We start from the raw sequence: 20,014 nt of genomic DNA on the forward strand, positions 1-20,014 counted from the left end.
CACAAGAATAAGTGGGTTTCACATCTGTTTGTTGCATTTTTCTGCATTTTTGCATTTATTGCTTTCTATGGGTGAAAAACACTGCAAAAACGCTGAAAGAATTGAAATGCTACAATTTTCAAATAAGCGCCAGTTTTTCAATTTGCATAAAAAAAAACGCAGCAAAAACGCAACGTGTGAACATAGTCTTAGACTGCAATGTGGGACAACTCAGGTCATAAAATCCAGCATTGAGAACTTCCATCATGATGCAAGTTATAATTCCGGGATGCCAGATTAGACATGTTTGATCAGCGATATAAACCCATCACATGCATTCCTATGCCAGGGGATATAGTCTATGAAACTGCTCACATGTCCTATTTTTTTCTTTTTAAAAAGAAAACTTGTTTGCTTTTCATCCAAGCTACGGATGTAACTCGCATATTCAAATCAATGGGACCTTGAAAAAAAAATGCACACAGACACAGATGCCTGTTTTTATGGGAAGGAGGAACTTGGAAAAATTAAATTATTATTATTTTTTTTTGCATATGAGAAAAACGTAAGCCACACTTATGGCAAAAACAGATACACGATGAAAATCAGATCCAGCAAACTAATGACAAATGGTCCATTATTTCCTTATGCAGAAACAAAATGGATTTCTGAATGAGGTGATACAAATAGAACGATAGTCTGCTATTTGCAGGAGCCACAATCTGGCGTACACTACACAGTATCTTATATTGTTATATATTGCTGGATTATTAAACATGTTCCGCTCTGAAAAAAAGACTTATTAGTATAAAAGAAAATGCATTTATACAGTTACATGCCTGCCTGTAAATAGTCAAGAGGGCGGATCGTGGGGTCTTTCAGAGTCATGCAGTTTGGACACTACAAGGCATCAGGTTCACCCGCAGTGAAGAGAGTACTGGTCTCATGTAATCCTAGGATGGCACGACTCCAGACCTCTTCCTTCTGGAAAGAAGTGCCAACTCATTTTGAAGGGATTAGGACTTTTTCCCATTTTAATTAAAGTTTTTTAATGTTTGCAAACATAGAAAAAAAAGCATAGAATCCTACCTGGCTGTTTCAAGTGGCTCAGTCTCCTCCTCGGAGCTCATCTCTATGGTAAACATATCTTCATCTTCTGTGGTGTCCCCATTATCTTCTCTCTTTAGGTTATCCAGCTTTGATTTTCTCCTCCGTTTCCGCCTCTTCTTACCGGAGCTGCCGTCTGTGCCCCCCTGGGTCAGGTGCATGTTGCCAGGGACCTGGGTCGAGCTGGACGGATCCAAACTTCTTGGCCATTCTATTGGGTTCCTCTTCAACTGCGCCTCCATAAGAGAAGCTCCGTCCAGCAGGATCGGAGATGTGGCCAGGTGGGACGGGACGTATTCCTGGGAGGACAATGGAATAATTAAGTATATTATTAATTACATAATATTCCTAGAAGATTCTATAGGAACACCAAAAAGTGCATCATGTCTCCCTGCATGAAATGCTCATGTCGTCACTCAGAGATGCCGGTAGGACACCCGCACCCACCAGTCAAAAATAAACTTTTTACTCAGCGATAACTTGGTGGGACTCATGTACAGGAGGTAGCGGGCACACAACTTGATTAACGGTTTCTTCACAATATGGAGCATTTTACCACACAGTTCCAATTCCTTCCTCGTTACTCGTTCGTTGACTATTTCCACTGTTTCACTACAGCCCAGCTCAGTACTACAGTCCAGCTAACAAGAGTCCTATTCTCAACTCGCGGTTCCGCGTCTTTCCCCTCAAGGGAACTATGTCGCCAGTTTGGCTGGTACTTAACTTCTCTGTCACTGACGCTCTGGAACTCCCGTTCGGGGCACTCTCTTTGTCTCAGGTACTCTGTCCCAACTTGGCTTGTTGTGGGCCACACTGCTAGGTGTATTCTTCTAGGATCCACCACCGTTCGATCCTTTCGTCCTCCTGTCGGTTTTCATTCTCTCTTTACTCAATTCACGCTAGTCACCGTCTCAGTCTCTCTTCAATTCAGGGACACCCACGGCACTGTTTCCTGGCGAGTTCTCCTTCAATGGAAGTCTTCACACAGAGGCTGGACAGACATCTGTCTGAGATGGTTTAGTGAATCCTGCATTGAGCAGGGGGTTGGACCAGAGGACCGTGAAGGTCCCCTCCAACTCTAACATTCTATCATTCTACTGTGCAGACCTTAGGTCTGCTTCAGACGCACACTAGGTCCTATCTGACAGGAAACTGTCTCTGTCCCTTCACCTTACCACCTCCCACTTTGGGCTAGTCCTAACCATTAACTCTATCTCTCCCTACTGTCGGGCAGAGCACAATACCAACACTATTAAAGCATTCACAGTTGACATTACACAATAAACTTGTTCTTCAAGGGGGAACGTGGGCATTTTTTTTAGAATGTTTCTATTTCGAGATAGTAAAATCAGAAATAGGAATATCAGACAAACTGAGAACTTTAAATAACGACTCAGGTCCATTTACATCTTGCTAGACAAAAAAAAATAAATAAATTCTCCCACCCAATACCTAAGAGTATAACTATAGGGGGTGCCGAGGAGGATACATTAGTACCTGTGGGTTGGTGCCTAAAGGGGGCACATAGTTTGCCTCTTACCCTGGGGTAAAGCAGCACCAGACCACTAGTATTATAAATGGAGAAGCCGGGGGCGGTTACATATTGGGTATTGGGGCTCGGGGGTTTCCAGTTGAGAGGTACCATAAAGGGTACGTGACATTTGGGGAGGGAGATTATTACAGATGTTGCATTGTTCAAGATGGAGACACTGCACCTCTGTGTACAGGCGATATTCCTGGCATCACACAGGATCTTTTATTAGTCGCAGCACGACACCGCAGATGGAGAAGACACTCGGGCTATATAAAGCTGAACTGCAAGGTGACTACAAGGTCAATGAGATCATTTACAGGAAAGCATTTAATAGACCTTCTTAAGAGGGGATCCGGAGACGACTGCAAGGCGAGCCCCACTAGAAGTAACAGACCAGTCATTAATCTGGCGTAATTCATTTAACGGGTTAATAGAAGGAGAACAACAAGAACAAGGCCGCTTATAGGTCAGAATTGCACAGCTCCTGCCAAGAAATTCTCCAGCAGCTCCAGACTGAATCGTGAAAGTAGCCAAGAGAAAACAAGACCGCGTCTGTCCATGGCCGAACCTGTCACTCTGGCATTACATGAATGCCGATCACTGGTGTCCCGTATAATGTCAGACAGCGGGGGGACATCATAAGAATAGGGTCCGAGGAAATTCTGCCATGTCACCTTCTCACAGGACAGAACATCCCGGACCTTCTCCGATCTGCCCGTGATCTAAAACCGGCTCTCCTGACACATTGGACAAAGGGGATGGGCCAGTAAACAGAGACCGGAACAATGGTGGAGAGCCGGCACTGGACCAGGAGAGGGAGAGTCTGAGTTTATTATTTTATCCCAGCACGGAGCTTCAGAGGCCAGAAATCTATAAGAAGAAAACATCTGTAATCCACTCACAATAATAACTTCTGGCACATGGAGGTCACAGACGAAGTCCCTGGTATGGAAATGTCCTCCAAGAGCCAGAGTGGAGAATTGATTTTTGTTGTGGTGTGGCCGGGCCAAGCCATCTACTATTTAGGCTAAGAGCACATAGTATTTTTGGCTACTGCCAGGGGAAGTATATGTTCCCCTGTGGAAGCATCCAGCATGGGGACCCATTGGGGTTTTCAGAAGCCATAACCATAGATGTGGGTATTATACGCGAGAGCAGCCATATCATGTGAAATGAAATGAACTTGGTCTCCTACAAAAGACTAAACATAAAACCTATCTCAATTCCAAAAAAGTCTGTAGTCTAATAAAATACATTTTACCCACTGCTGCCCTTTTTATTACCTCCACATCCCCCCTTGTATGTTCAAAAAACATCTTCTCACTAAGAGTTCATGACCATTGACCACCCGTATGAGAACCTGCCGTCTACAGAATAAAAGTAATAGATGCAATATCTTCTGTCACCAAAAGTTGGTGCGGTTTAGATTTTGGGTCGACTATAGTGAATTTCTCTCAAAAATGCATCGCTTTCCATTGTTACTAATATGTTTCTATCCGGGTAATTTTCTAAGCAGGAAAGCTTCTCCTTGTGAAGAGCGCCAAAATAGGCGTAAGGAGACTTTTAGGCCATGCAATGCACCTCCGGGGTTTTGTGTGATTCGCTTCTTTTGTCCTCTCTGAAAAGGGCATGTGCATATTTCCTATGTAGTCGCATGTAGATATTTAATCTGTTGCTTACTAACAAAGAAATCAGTAAATTATGTGCCGCCCATGCTACCTGTAGTGCTGTAGTGACAGGTAGAGGGGGGCCCTGATTCCAGTGATGTGTCACTTACTGGGCTGCTTGCTGTAGTTTTGATAAAACCACTGCTTTGCATGTTGCAGATAAAATCAAAACTACAGTAAGTAGCCCAGTAATTGACACATTGCTGGAATCAGGTTCTCTGTCCCTATAATATACTGCATTCGGATTAGGTGGCAAAAACGGTTGACAGATTCCTTTTAAGGAAGGTGCCATTTTTATTTTGAAGATTCTCCATAGGATGCTAACAGTGGTGTACAGAAATACGAAGTATAAATAAGGACCCAATTCTAGGGTCATACTTTATTCCTGGAAGCATTCGTGTAGAGCATAGGAGTCAACCTCAAGGACCGCGAGCCGAATCATGTCATTGTATGCAGCCCGCGAGGTCAGGACACACTTCAACACTGCTCCGACCTGCTATCCGTACAAGAAAAGTGGAGAGCCGGTCGGAGCAGTGTTGAAGTGTGCACCGGAGCTCAAAATCCAAGATAGCAGCCGCCCCCTGTGCTGTCGCCACTGCCTCTACTAAGTACTGGCTGCGTTCTAGGTCGACACAGCCAGTGCTTAGCAGAGGGAGCTGGCTACCCAGGGGACAGCTCCCATAGCCCCGCTACCCAGGGGACAGCTCCCTTAGCCCCGCTACCCAGGGGACAGCTCCCTTAGCCCCGCTACCCAGGGGACAGCTCCCTTAGCCCCGCTACCCAGGGGACAGCTCCCTTAGCCCCGCTACCCAGGGGACAGCTCCCTTAGCCCCGCTACCCAGGGGACAGCTCCCTTAGCCCCGCTACCCAGGGGACAGCTCCCTTAGCCCCGCTACCCAGGGGACAGCTCCCTTAGCCCCGCTACCCAGGGGACAGCTCCCTTAGCCCCGCTACCCAGGGGACAGCTCCCTTAGCCCCGCTACCCAGGGGACAGCTCCCTTAGCCCCGCTACCCAAGGGACAGCTCCCTTAGCCCCGCTACCCAAGGGACAGTTCCCTTAGCCCCGCTACCCAAGGGACAGCTCTCCTACCCAGAGAAAGAGGTCTTATAGCCCATAGCCAGTCTGTCATTGCAGTCAGTGCTTATACCATGTTGCAGGGACGTCTGCATGAACCCTTACAATTACAAGTGGCCCTTTGAACTCAACCATAATGTTGATGTGGCCGTTGGTGAAAATGAGTTTGACACCATCCGTGTAGAGGATGTAGATGGCAACCATCATAAAAGACAGACACCTCTCATCATAAGAGACAGACACTCCTTTAGTGTTGTGTTTCTTTCCTAAAGCAAGTTTAGACGATGGATGAGAGCTCATTCGGTGGTCAGCCATCTTTCCTGACTCCCCCATATTCATGTAAATTCTGGCTTGGCTGAGCACTCGTGTGTTTTCAAAGGGGAGAGGGGAAAAATCCGCTGACAAATGGCTTAAAACAAAAGTGTTGTGTGTTAAATTTCAAACTAACCAACCCAACTGTAAGAGAATCTGGAAACTACATCAAATGGTCTTCAGGTGTCACCAAAATCATTAGGTTCAGCCAAATTTTGTGTTTATAAGGGCCTTTACACTTATAACCTTGAATCTTTGGTTCTCCAGCTATTGCAGAATTACAATTCCCAAAATACCCTACCATGCTGGGAATTGCAGCTGGGAGCCACAAATTAATGACCATTGACTTAGACCATGCAGAGGACCACTCACGAAGAGCCATTCAGAATTAGGCCTTTGGTCACCTTTTTATACATATGTGTTAATAGAAGTACTGCATAATCAGAGTCTTGTTTGTTCTTCATTTACCTCATTATTCTCAGTTTCCTCCACGAAGAAAGCTTCTCCGTTGTCTCCAAGTTTCATGTGAAGGTCCACACATTCTCCATTGATTTCAATATCAACCTAGGACAGTAAAATATATTTTCATTAGTGAGCGTAAAGTGTTTGTGTAAAGTTTAGAAGTTACCCCCCCCTATTAATAGGAGTGGGGATAACATCTCAATCACTGAGGTCCAAGTCAAGCGATCCAGAGAACAGGGCTCTGAAGAGTCATGTCTGGATGGAACATGTGCTCCATCGCACCATTCTCAGAGAGCTCTACGCTCGGCTATGCTATGGATAGGAGGTAACTTCTGAACTTGGTACAACCTTTATGCTGAAATTGGACATTAGCACAAGTAGATTCATATGCCTGTATATACAAGAAACCAGAAATGTCCTTTTAGTAGAAGACAAGGAACCATAAGCATATGTGTCTGCACCAGCTTGGTGCTCTTGGGGCTCACTGCATCCAGCCTTTCCGCACTTTGCTGGAGATGACGACCACCAGGCGACAGTAATGGTGCACTAAGCCTAAGATTATATCTTTGATTTTGGGTTGTAAGAACAGGATATAGCCTTAGCTTTTACACTGGCCAAGAATAGGACGTGTGCACAGTTGTGTGTGCCACCATTACTGGACTCTACAGATAGTAAGACTGCAGAGAAATGTGTGATTTCTAGTGCACCTGTCTTGAGATTAAGGGCACCTCCAAGATTATCGAGCGCTGAAAAACCCCACCATACAAACCAAGGAACCAATCTGAATTGGCCAACTGTATCTTGCAGTCTAAAGGCCCGTATACACATTAGGTTAAAAGGATTTTCCCACTTTAAGAAAGGTGGACCCCAAATGCTTTTATAAATGTAACATACCATACAGAGCAGATCCAACGCCTGCTCTCCACTGTTGCTCCCATCTCAGTGTTTTGGCTACATCAGGACAAGTCACCGAATTCAGTGATTGGCTGCAGCGGTGATACGAGCTGTCAATGAAATATCACAACTGCAGTCAAAACATTGAGATTGGACCAGCCGTGCAGAACCTACGCCGGACCAGAGGAGGAAAACCCTTTAAAGTTGGACAAACCCAATGATTTTCTTACAGACTGGCCAACTGGCTAAAGTGTATGAGGGCTTATTGACTCTCCCTCGATGGGTCATGTTAAAGGAGAGACATATACGTTTTACTTTTTTCTTTTACGCAACTGCATGTATTTGGGGTTAAAAAGAATAGTCCCAATTCGGTTTAATTGAATATCTTGCACCTTGTGGCTTTTACAAACCTTAATTTCCTGCACGTTGCGTTCGTAAAATGAGTTAATTGAGAATCCATTGATGAGTTTCTTCTTACCGGAAGATTGTAACTCCTTTATCTGTGTTTTACTGAGCTCACTGATGGATTCACAGTTATCCGATTTTGCAGCAAGCAATGTGCAGAAAAAAAAAAAAAATGAGCCCGTAAAAGCCAAAGCACAGCAAAATTTTAATGTTTCCCAGTTGCCAAAATAGTTTTTGCCCAAATAACATGCATTTAAGTAGAAAAATAAATTGCACATATTTTTTAACTTAAAGGGATTATCCCACAAAAGTATTCAATACAGTAAGTGAAAAGAAGTTAAATAGCCATTCATTCAAATTGTATTTTTTGGTATTTTTTTAATACATTACCTTTTCATCTATAGTAGTGTCCCATGCGGTTTTCGCCTGGTCTACTTTTCATACTTCAACTTTTTCCTTTTATGCAGGTGCCCAAAACTACACACAATAATCTATGTGTGACCTGACTAGTTATTTATATAAGTGTAAAGCTCTCAGCAGGTACTGCACATTATGTGCCTTTGGCTGCAGCTTCCTGGCATTGGTTGCTTACTGTCAGGTTCGCAGTCCTCCAGCATTCCTGAATCTCTTTCCATTTCAGTCTTACCCAGTGTTTCACCATTTGAGAGTGGGCCATCAGTACCATTATAGCAAATGACATAGATCGTGGTATTATAATCATTTTATCAATTTACACCTATTACAAATAATGCTTATTTACAAAGTTATTCACCTTTTATGGTGTCCCCCCCTGCATTTATAGTGTTGCCCATAAATGTCAGATGGTGAAAGCATGCGTGGTTATTTTCAGTTTTTTCTATTGGGTAGAGTGGGATAATAGCGGCGCTCATCCAATGCATAAGCCACAGTTAACCAAGACCCCTCTGTCACAGTTAGATGGATGCAAGACCTGTGGCAAGCCGGGTATCTGAGCGCAGGTCCAAGCAAAGAGGAAGGAACGTAAAAAACAAAGGTTCATCAGCGCAATAAACCGAATTACGGTTCCTCTGTAGAGAAGAGAAAGTGACCATATGTTCGACCACTTGATCTGACCTTCATTCATGGACAACAAAGCAGTAATCAGTGTGAATATAAGTGGGCACCATGATTAGGAAAGGTGAATAACTTAATGGTAAACGTTGTGTTTTAGGGATAAAGAAGGAGAAAAAACAATTAATGAAAATGTCATTATGCATAAGTTCCTAAATACTTGTAATAACAAAAAATAAATAAAAAAAATCGCACTGATTTTGACTAGAGATGTAATCACTGAAGTACATTAAAATGGCAGCCATCTTGTTACACTGACAGAAATCTGTTCTAGAGTATTAATAAGACAGGAGCCTGTGAGCATGTGCAGTAAGAAGCTCCACTGTGTGACCTGGAGAGAACTACTGTCAAACTATCTACAGGTCAATGCAACCTCTCATATAGAAAGACAGAGTGGACAGGAGTGCGAGCAGCCTCTTCTTACCTCAGCACCCATAGTATCTCTAGTATGAGATCAGATAGATAGGGTGGACAGCAGTGTGAGCAGCCTCTTCTTACCACAGCATCACTGGAATCTCCAGTATTAGATCAGATAGACGGGGTGGACAGGAGTGTGAGCAGACTCTTCTTACCTCAGCACCCCTAGTATCTCCAGGATTAGATCAGGTAGACATGGTGGACAGCAATTTGAGCGACCGGATCTTACCTTAGCACACCTGGTATCTCCAGTATTAGAGCAGACTATCCATTGGAATCAGATCCTTAGGCCACGGCCCCACTATCAGTGTTTGGTCAGAATTTGGTCAGTATTTTTTTCAGGAGTGGGACTCAAAACCAGGAGTGGGTGATAAATGCAGAATTGGTGACTTGTTTCTATTATACCTTTTCTCTGATTGTTCCTCACCTGGTTTTGTCTCCCACTCCTGAGAAAAAATACTGACCGAATACTGACCCAATACTGATAGTGGGGCCGTGGTCTTATACTGATGAAGGGAGAGCTAAGAGCTTCTACTGCACATGCTCACAGGCTCCTGTCCTATTGACATTCTATTACAGGTACCTTTCAGTGTAACAACACAACTGCCATTTTAATGTATTATAGTGATTACCTCCCTAGACAAAACCAGTCTAATTTGCTAATTAAATATACGAGTTTATTTATAATGACATTTTCTTTATTTACTTTTTTTCTAATTACTGGAGAACCCCTTTAAGGATTAGGTGTAAACTGAAAATGATTACAATACTGTATTCTACATAATAAACTATAATGGAGATAGTGACACAACCCCCTTGATTTAAAGTGCTTTTTTCTTGTATTACTTCTATGTACAAGACCAGAGTTCTTCTACATCCCTCAGTAACACAATTTGATCCACTTCTACCTTAGTTGGTCTACAAGCCCATTTTAGTGTGCAAGGCCGGTTTCACACGTCCGTTTATCTCCAGTACCGGAAAAAACAGTACCGGAGATATCCATGTCCAGTGTGTCCCGAGTGTGTCACACGTGTGGCAGCCGTGTGCCGCATCAGGATCACACGTACCGGCGCCTGGAAATCAGCGCTACAGTTAGTGCTGTTCCCAAGCGCCGGGTGGTGAACGCTGCCCTCATTATGGTTCCCTGCCAGCGCTGCGATCAGCACCAGCAGCGACAGTGATGAGAGTAGTAGTAGTCTGCTACGCAGTGTTCCTGTGTAAAAATAAGAATAAAATAAAAAATCCATATACTCACCTGTCCGGAGATGTCCCCCGCTGTATTCCAAGCGACCAATCAGCAGAGGAGCCGGGGAGAATGAGCCGCTGCAGAGAGTGGCTCCGGATCCCTGCTGAGCTCAGGAGCGGTGTCCTGTCTCTCACTGAGCTCAGCTCCGGAGCCGCTCACTGCAGGAGTCACTCTCCCAGGCTCCTCTGCTGATTGGTCACATGGATTACAGCGGGGGGACACTCAGAACAGGTGAGTATATGGATTTTTTATTTTACTCTTATTTATATAGGTGGACACTGCGGGAGCAGACACTACTACCCTCATCATTGTCCCTGCTGGTGCTGATTGCAGCGCCGGCAGGGAACAATGATGAGGGCAGCGTTCAGCACCCGGCGCTTGGGAACAGCGCTAACTGTGGAGCACACGGACATACGGTCCGTGGAAACACACTGAGGTGTGCACAGACCCATTCATTTGAATGTGTCTACGTGTGTCAGTGTCTCCGGTACGTGTTGAAACTGTCACCACTCATACCAGAGATACGGACGTGTGAAAGAGCACTGAGTCATGAAGAAGGTCTCATGGTTTTCCTTAAAGAGACCAACAATATGAAGTCTTACAGTCAATGCTCTATGGGAGAAAATCTCTCTTGCATAACAAAAGAGAATATATTTAAAAAGCCTAATACCCCACATGTGTACTATTAATACTAATACTCATTTTTCCAGCTCCATCCTTTGTGGTCTCCTTGCTATCAGTTTCAGCATGAGGTGTGATATCGCAGGTGCAACCTCAAGTTATCCTGGCCATCCAGTGGTGCGAGCCAAAATGCCCTGCGGCACCACAGAGATGGCAGATCCCTATGGCCAGCCCTGCCAATGGTCTCGTAGTGTGTCTACGTGGAAATTATCCTATATACCTAAATGCTATTTCATGAATTCAAGACATTCGGAAAGCTGAAATCACTCACCACTTTCTCCCTGGAGCGCAGAACTCCCATCTTTCCAAAGCGCACGTGGAAGGGTGAACATTGCAGATTGCCGTTGGGCTGACGAACCACAATGACGTCTATACAGCCGGACAAAGTGGCCGGATTCAGTCCTCGGTACAGCTCCTTCACAGTAACAAATACCTGTCCAGCGAGCTGCCCCACGTAATTCATTGTTTGAGTCTGGGGAGAATAAGAGAAAAAAAATAGGGAAAATCAGGAGAAAAAAAATGTAATAATTCAGATTTCATATAGTACTGACTGAACTACAAATTCCAGCTTGTCCAGACATCAGGAGAGCTGTAGGAGCCCCATTTCTAATGTCAGATTATATACAGCTTCAAGACAGAATTCCCACAGTGACTTCCTTGTGTAATGTAAGGCGTTGGATGAAAAGCTCCTCAGGGATCCAAGTGTTGACGAGGAGAAGGCACATTCCCAGGCGGCCTTGTTCCTCATGCTAAATATAAACATCCTCAACCTTCCTGGCTCTTCTTTTTAGCTGAAGATCTCCATGTTCTACTTATAATGTACTGTAGTATCTTGTTCCATTCTGATGATCAGGGCAGGTCCCAATGCTCTGACACCACCGATCAACAAGTTCTCACCTATCCTGTGGATAACTTGCTTTCACTGGACAACCCTTTAAGCTGGCCATACACTAGAGATATCAGATGGCCATTTTCTGAAAGTGTGGTCATCCAGAGTTAATCTGTGAAGGCTGTTGTCTTACAAAGCCATGGGATAAAACGAGAATTCAGACAAAATGATCAATCTTTGTTGTGATCTTAGGCGCGGTCAGGACTTTTATTGTTGGGACACAGACCTATTATTGAGCATAAATGACTTATCAATGACAGCACCAGACAACGGATGAAAGAAATCCAACAAAGCAGATCAACTTTTCAATAGATATTGGTCCTCCAGCATCTGTCACAGCTTGCCCGAGACATGAAGGTTGGCACGCAAGTCTGAATCGGACTTTTCAGCCATGCAAAAAAAAACTGCGTGGCCAACTTTACAGCTTCTCACACTACAGACTGAAAAAGACATTTACCACCAAGTCCAAGAGTAGTTTTTTTCCGTCAAGTGTTAAAGATTTACTCCTATAACTCTGCAAGTTATCACTTATCAATGCTGATCACTTGGTGGACCAAGCAATCTCGTGAGCGGGGCTCTGAAATGTGCTGTTAGAAAGGAGCGGTGGCCACGCATGTGCCGCTCTGTGCACTGTGTATGGCCTGCGGAGGTAGCCAAATGCAGAGTTCCAGAGCCCGTACCAATTGGGTCCCAGTGGTCGGACTGGGACGCCAAGTGATTAACATGTTATCTCTATTTAGAGGATATGTAAGAACTTGCTAAAATGGAAATAACCCTTGAAATGTTTTACACTTCAGCTTCTTAGGTTCTGCATGTGCTGAATATATGATGTATTATACGTATACTATATGGACAGTAAAAGCATTGAGAAACCTACACATTACACCTACAGGAGCTGTTATGACCTGCCAAACTGAATATATACACACTGATATGGAACTGGTTCTTTGCAGCTATAGCAGCCTCCACTATTCTGAGATGGGTTTATACAAGATGTTGGAGGTATCTGCGGGAATTTATGTCCCTTCACCCAGAACAGCATTTGTGAGGTCAGACCCCGATGTTGGAGGAGAGGCTGGACTCACAATCTTTGCTCTAGTTCATCACAAAGATGTTGGATGGGGCTAAGGTCAGGAGTCTGTCCGGCCGGTCATGTTCTTCTAGACCAAGCTCAAAACTTCCCCAATCAGGTCTTTATAGACCTTACTTTGTGCACTGGGCACAGTCATGGGGAGCAGAAAAAGGCCTTCCCCAAACTGTTCCCACAAAGCTGGAAGCTATAATTGTCCAAAATGTCTTGTGCTGAAGAATTAAAATTTCTCTTCACTGAAACTATTGGGCCGGGGCCGACCCCTGAAAAACTACCCAATAGCGTTATCTGCCCTCCATCAAACTGTACAGCCGGCACAATGCAGTCAGGCAGGGAACGTTCTCCTGTCATTCACCAAACTCAGACTTGTCTATCAGACCCCAGATAGAGAAGTGTAACCGTCACTGCACAGAACACATTTCCTTCAGAGTCCAGTGTCGGCGGCTTTACACCACTCCATCCGACGCTTGGCATTGTGCTTGGTGATGTAAGGCTGCAGGCAGATGCCAAGCTATGAAATCCAATCTCATGAAGCTTTTGGTTTCACTACAAAGTGAGCTGAGCTGTTCTGTTCCAGCTCTGTTCAGCGCATACATCCATCTGCGGCAACAGCTGAACAAAGCAGATTAGTGGGGGTACCAGGTGTCGAGCTGAAACCAATCTGATATCAATGACCAATAAGAATTGATCATCAATATCTTGAGCCTAGAAATCCCCTTTAAGTTCTTTGCCAATTAATTTATTAATAGACAACTAGAGCTTTGTATCAGAAAACAGAAGCAGTAACTCTGCACAAAGATTCAAAAGAAATCATGCAGGAAGTCCTCTCGTCACTAGAGGGAGCTTAGTGTTTTCATCAAGTTCAGTGTATAACTGTATGCAGAAAGCTCTGACACTCCCCCTAGTGGTGACTGAAGAGAGCTACAATGTTATCTTTTACAGATATGTTTATTCAGGGAGATTGGAAAGAAGAGGAAAGAAAGGTTTTGACTTCTGAAAGTTATGTGAAGAAAATTTTGAATCAATTTAGGTATAAAAATACATGAGTAAAATGGCACTTGCATATCGAGATTCACTTTAAAGGGTTAATACAGTGTGAAAATGTTCTTCTGGAGAAAACCCGAAAGAAACAGTCAAGGAAGTGTCTGCTTGCGGCACATCACCACGTCTGCTTGAGTCGCTGGGACGGGGCCATAAATACACAGGAAAAGAAGCATCTGCCTAAAGATAAGTACTCGGAGCCACAGAAGGAGCACTTAACTGTACACGGCACATAAAAGTTAATGACCTGCCAATCAATATCAAAAACCTACAGGACACATATAGATTTCATCCGGATATTAAACAAGAACAATGCACTGTACCAGGTCTTCTTAAAGGGAATCTGTCACCCTTTTGAGCTTTTTGAGTTATTAATACGAGCTTCGAAGTTGTATACAGGTGAAATTAGTCCTAGCTGTGTGCCTCCTGGGTGATTCCTCGTTCAGTAAAAATCATCTTTTATAGCTTCGATCTTCCAGGCAATGGGGCGTATGCGGCCCGGAAGGTAAGACTGCCACCGGTCTTCATTATACAAGATTTTCTCCTCCCCGTCTCTTTTGGAAAACCCGCGCCTGTGCATTCTACCTGCCGTCGCTCCCCTGCATCGCGGGAATTAATTTTTACTGTACGCCGGAGATCACTGGGACCGGAAGTTAGTGACTCTCCGGAGCCTGCGCACATCAAAATTGAAGACAGCGCCCACAGAAGGGCGAACCGAGCAGAGGAGCGATGGCGGACAGAATGCGCAGGCGCGGGATTTCCGGCTGGTGAAGAGAAGGGGGAGGAGAAATATTGTATGATGAAGACCGGAGACAGTCAGCAGGATTTTACATTTGGAAGTAGGTCTGTGGATATGAGAAAAACTCACACAACACCCCCCAACAAGAAAAAAAAAAAAAAAAAAAAAAGAAGAAAATGATACCTTGTTTTTGTTGAGGGAACGGGGACTCCAGCTCAGGCTTGCAGTATAATTCCCATACAGGTTCACAGGCACATAAGCTTGTCAGACGTTAATAGTTAAAAAAAATATCCGCCACTCCATGAGTGGACTACAATCTTCAAATTAATTTCAGCAACATAAATATAGACAATTCATTAAGCAAAAAACGCGTTTCAGCCAGAAGGTCTTAATTTATCCTTCTGGTTGAAACGCGTTGGTTTTCTTGACTGCGTTGTCCGGTCTACATTTATGTTCCTGAAATAAGTCTGAAGATTGCAGTCCACTCACGGAGTGTCGGATGTTTTTTCACCGTTTTTTTTTTTTTTGTAGAGATTTGAAGTGCCAGTCATGAGAAATCTACAGTAGATGCCATACGCAAATCAGCCTGGGATAGCAATGTACCAGGAGGAAGAAGTCCAGATACACCAACACCCCTCAGTGCATTTCCAGTCCGATATGCATACGGCTTCTTCAATATATTTCTTAAAAAAAAGAAAGTTCTTTTTTTAGGGTAAGGAGGGGGGCGGAAAAGGGAAGTAAGCCTGTATACCGCCATACCACTACTTCAATATGTAAAAAGGTAGGCAGGTGCCCTTTAAAGAAATTGGATCATATTGGTCACGAGACAAGCACTTTAAAGGGGAATCTGGCTAGGGGTCTGTATTAAGTGGGTCTGGTCTGGAGGTTTGAGATCTGTATTATTTAGGGGATCTGGTCCGTTACCTGAATATATATTGGAGTTCAGTGACGCGTGGGATTTATATGCCGTAAATTGGCGACCAATCCAATATAAATGAGAGAGGCGAAGGTCAAACTTTTTTCACCCCATTTCAAAATCTCTTCTCTGAAATTCAGTTTCCCAGTGATCATCTACAGGTGTGCGGCGCAGCGGAGCTATACATTACTAAGCCCAGCGAAGTAATACAAGAGAGTCTTGTCTGAAACACCCTTGTTTACATTCATCGCCAGCACTTCAGGGCTCGCCTTTGTTATTACACTGCATGAAAAGCCGTCATTGAAAAACCCGGCTCACGCGCTTCACAGACAGAGCAAACAAACAACTTGTTCCACTCTCCGAGAACACAGAAGTAAAAGCACTGAGCGGGCAGAGAATGGAGTCCGAGGAGCACAGACCGGTCTGTCCTTACTGACGGAACAGGGTTCTTCTAATGAAATGATGATGCAATAGGATAAGCAAAACATGTATTCCTTGGGTTGTCAGGCATAGAAGAAATGAACGTTTTCAAAAACAGGAGAAATCAGCAGTGAAAAGTCAGATCAGGAATTGACATGTTGCAGACATACAATATGTGAATTTCCATGCGGAAAGAGTCTGAATGACGTAAAAAAAAAATCACTTGCCCGATGCTGTAGTCCGCTCCAGATGTGACTTGTGCGCACCTGCAGCAATTCTGTCCACAGGATAGTCCATAAATGTATGATCAGTAGTGTTTCCCTCACTGGGAAGACCATGTAACAGGAGCATGGGGGTTCTGGGTTCAAATCTAACCAAAGGCAACATGGGGTTTGTATGGATTTCCTCCTAGGACTCGGGTTTCCTGATTGGCCTCCTATGAAATTGGCCCTTCTGTGGGTGTCTGCCTGCAATAGGGAGAGTAAATTGTGAGTCCAGTTGGGCACCAGGACTGATGTGAATGGTGACAATCTCTGCACAGAGATGTGAAATATGTTGCCGGTACAACATGAAACGGACAAATTTTTTAGTTTTGTGTCTAAGGGGTAACGTTTCTTCTTGTGGAGAGTGACAAGCCAAGCCTGGCATGTCAGAGAGAGGAGACTTATAAGCCACGCATGCTCCTTTGGGAAATTAAAGATGCAAAATATCTCGTCAAAAGGGAAAGAGGACTAGAACTCTAGAGCCACTTGTTGCGCTAGAGTTCTAGTCCTCATCCTCTCTGAAGAGACAATTTGCATACATAGTTTTGTTACATAACTTTCATAAACTACAATGGAGAAATCCAAAAACTTGTCAAACGGGAGCATGGAACCTCCATTCAGTACAGAGACATTTACGATGGGAACAACCATTAAATGGGTGGTCCAACATAGAGAGGGATTTAGGATGACAATTAATTTGAATGTCAGACTACCCTTTAAGTTTTATTGTGGCCCTTCCACATGACATTGTTTTGTGGTATATTAATGTATACAGCCCAGAAAGAAACTAAAATAGCCCTTTTAGCCTCTGTCCCATAATGTAAGTCTCTCCATGCTTAGCATGTACATTGGGAGCTTTATGTACACATTAGACACATACAGTTATATGAAAAAGTTTGGGCACCCCTATTAATCTTAAGCTTAATGTTTTATAAAAATTGGTGTTTTTGCAACAGCTATTTCAGTTTGATATATGTAATAACTGTTGGACACAGTAATGTTTCTGCCTTGAAATGAGGTTTATTGTACTAACAGAAAATGTGCAATCTGCATTCAAACAAAATTTGACAGGTGCATAAGTATGGGCACCCTTATCATTTTCTTGTTTTAAATACTCCTACCTACTTTTTACTGACTTACTAAAGCACTTTTTTTGGTTTTGCAACCTCATTGAGCTTTGAACTTCATAGCCAGGTGTATGCAATCATGAGAAAAGCTACTTAAAGTGGCCACTTGCAAGTTGTTCTCCTGTTTGAATCTCCTCTGAAGAGTGTCATCATGGGCTCCTCAAAACAACTGTCAAATGATCAGAAAACAAAGATTATAGTTGTTCAGGGGAAGGATACAAAAAGCTGTCTCAGAGATTTAACCTGTCAGTTTCCACTGTGAGGAACATAGTAAGGAAATGGAAGAACACAGGGACAGTTCTTGTTAAGGCCAGAAGTGGCAGGGCAAGAAAAACATCAGAAAGGCAGAGAAGAAGAATGGTGAGATCAGTCAAGGACAATCCTCAGACCACCTCCAGAGAGCTGCAGCATCAACTTGCTGCAGATGGTGTCACTGTGCATCGGTCAACTATACAACGCACTTTGCACAAGGAGAAGCTGTATGGGAGAGTGATGCGAAAGAAGCAGTTTCTGCAAGCACCCCACAAACAGAGTCGGCTGAGGTATGCAAAAGCACATTTGGAGAAGCCAACTTCTTTTTGGAAGAAGGTCCTGTGGACTGATGAGAAAACTATATTGAGTTGTTTGGTCATACAAAAAGGTGTTATGCATGGCGGCAAAAAAACACAGCATTCCAAGAAAAACACTTGCTACCCACAGTAAAATTTGGTGGAGGTTCCATCATGCTTTCGGGCTGTGTGGCCAATGCCGGCACTGGGAATCTTGTTAAAGTTGAGGGACACATGGATTCCACTCAGTATCAGCAGATTCTTGACAATAATGTTCAAGAATCAGTGATAAAGTTGAAGTTACGCAGGGGATGGATCTTTCAGCAAGACAATGATCCAAAACACCGCTCCAAATCTACTCAGGCATTCATGCAGAGGAACAATTACAATGTTCTGGAATGGCCATCCCAGTCCCCAGACCTGAATATCATTGAACATCTGTGGGATCATTTGAAGAGGGCTGTCCATGCACGGCGACCATCAAACTTAACTGAACTGGAATTGTTTTGTAAAGAGGAATGGTCAAAAATACCTTCATCCAGGATCCAGGAAATCATTAAAAGCTACAGGAAGCGACTAGAGGCTGTTATTTTTGCATAAGGAGGATCTACTAAATATTAATGTCACTTTTCTGGTGAGGTGCCCATACTTATGCACCTGTCAAATTTTGTTTGAATGCAGATTGCACATTTTCTGTTAGTACAATAAACCTCATTTCAAGGCAGAAACATTACTGTGTCCAACAGCTATTACATAGATCAAACTGAAATAGCTGTTGCAAAAACACCAATTTTTATAAAACATTAAGCTTAAGATTAATAGGGGTGCCCAAACTTTCATATAACTGTATCATAATCATAATGTGAATAGGGCACTTTACACAGTGTCAGTTTTTGCCCAAGTGTCCAATTTATCAAAGCGACAGTGGTTTGCCTTCTTTACTGGAGTAAGAGTGTGTTAACACATGGAGATATTTTTCGAATCAGTCAAAAACAAGTATTCTAGTGGAAACTACTTCAAGAATCCTTCCTCCTTTGGGGAGTTTTTCCATTTCCTAAAGTGATTTTTAAGAGTTTTTCAAGTGTTTCTGGAGAGTTTTTTTTCCTGAAGAGTTTGTTTTTGTAGCCTTCTGTTTGGACAGTGCCTAGTCCGACACGTTTTCCATCCGAAGATGCTTCAAAGAAGTGACATTTCGGTTAAGATATGTTCAAGATGTTCAGTTTGGAGGGAATCATTGGAACGGTTGTTCTGTACATGGACGTTGTTTGAACTTTGTGTTCACTTCAGATTTCATATAAATCGTGAGTTTTATGAAACATTCAGGATTCTTAGCGCTGCAGAGTAAGGTTAATGATCAGACATACTGCACCATCAGAGAACACTATCTCAGGCTCTCACATTAGCAACTAAAATAGATGTACTCTGGCAATAATTGTCACCGCCTCCAGCCCTTGATCCAAGATCGTACTACAGTCGACAAGTCAACTGCTTGTCCTTAAAAATCCTTATACTACTTATGTGTTCCAGCACATTGCCTGAAACACACCCATCTACTAAGTGCATATACCTGAAGGAACACACATAATGCATGCAAACATTAAGACTGCCAATGCCCATGCTGCCAGTACACTAGTCTCAGACTTGCCAAATCTCCCCGAATGGACACATTGGACTTTTGAATGAGTTGGCACATTTCCTAACGCACGCACTTTTGTAAACTTTCTTACAGAGAGGGTGCGGGAAAGAAGTGTAGTATGAAAAGCTGTAAAGAAGGCAAAGTTATCGGGACTTTTCAGAGTCTGTTGGGAGGATCCTCCATCTCTCCACTCCTGGTTCAGCTTGACTGATTGGTGTCTCTCTATGTGCAAATCAAGAGAGACCTATTAAGTGAGCCAAGCCAAGGAAGACGGAAGGAGCCCTTTTCCTGTGCCCGGTTCACCATTCACGTCATGATTTCTCTAAAACTCTGTAGCTATTCAGAGTAAAAAAAGTAGTATGAAAAGCTGTAAAGAAAGCGAAGTTATTGGGACTTTTCAGAGTCTGCTGGGAGGATCCTCCACTCCTCGTTCAGCTTGATTGATTGGTGTCTCTCTATGTGTAAAATCGAGAGAGA

At 43.5% G+C, this 20,014-nt stretch overlaps 1 protein-coding gene across 5 annotated transcripts in view; it reads right to left on the reverse strand.

Moving 5' to 3' along the window:
- The window catches only part of LPIN1 (lipin 1), a 119,851-nt gene that overhangs the window by 84,619 nt on the left and 15,218 nt on the right, over positions 1 to 20,014 (reverse strand). For 4 of the 5 annotated variants that reach the window (XM_073674146.1, XM_073674145.1, XM_073674143.1 and 1 more), the window contains 3 exons: positions 11,140 to 11,340; positions 6,143 to 6,238; positions 1,069 to 1,385 (listed from right to left, as the gene is read on the reverse strand). In XM_073674146.1, coding sequence (XP_073530247.1) covers positions 1,069 to 1,385; positions 6,143 to 6,238; positions 11,140 to 11,331 — 605 coding nt within the window. In that variant the 5' untranslated portion in view covers positions 11,332 to 11,340. Of the gene's footprint in view, positions 1 to 1,068; positions 1,386 to 6,142; positions 6,239 to 7,030; positions 7,115 to 11,139; positions 11,341 to 20,014 lie in introns of those variants that run through there. The other variant, XM_073674148.1, reaches the window with a different exon arrangement.

This window comes from Phyllobates terribilis, unplaced genomic scaffold (assembly GCF_046119375.1).
Source record: "Phyllobates terribilis strain yellow unplaced genomic scaffold, ASM4611937v1 Scaffold_3__8_contigs__length_932513732, whole genome shotgun sequence".
Lineage (NCBI taxonomy): Eukaryota > Metazoa > Chordata > Amphibia > Anura > Dendrobatidae > Phyllobates > Phyllobates terribilis.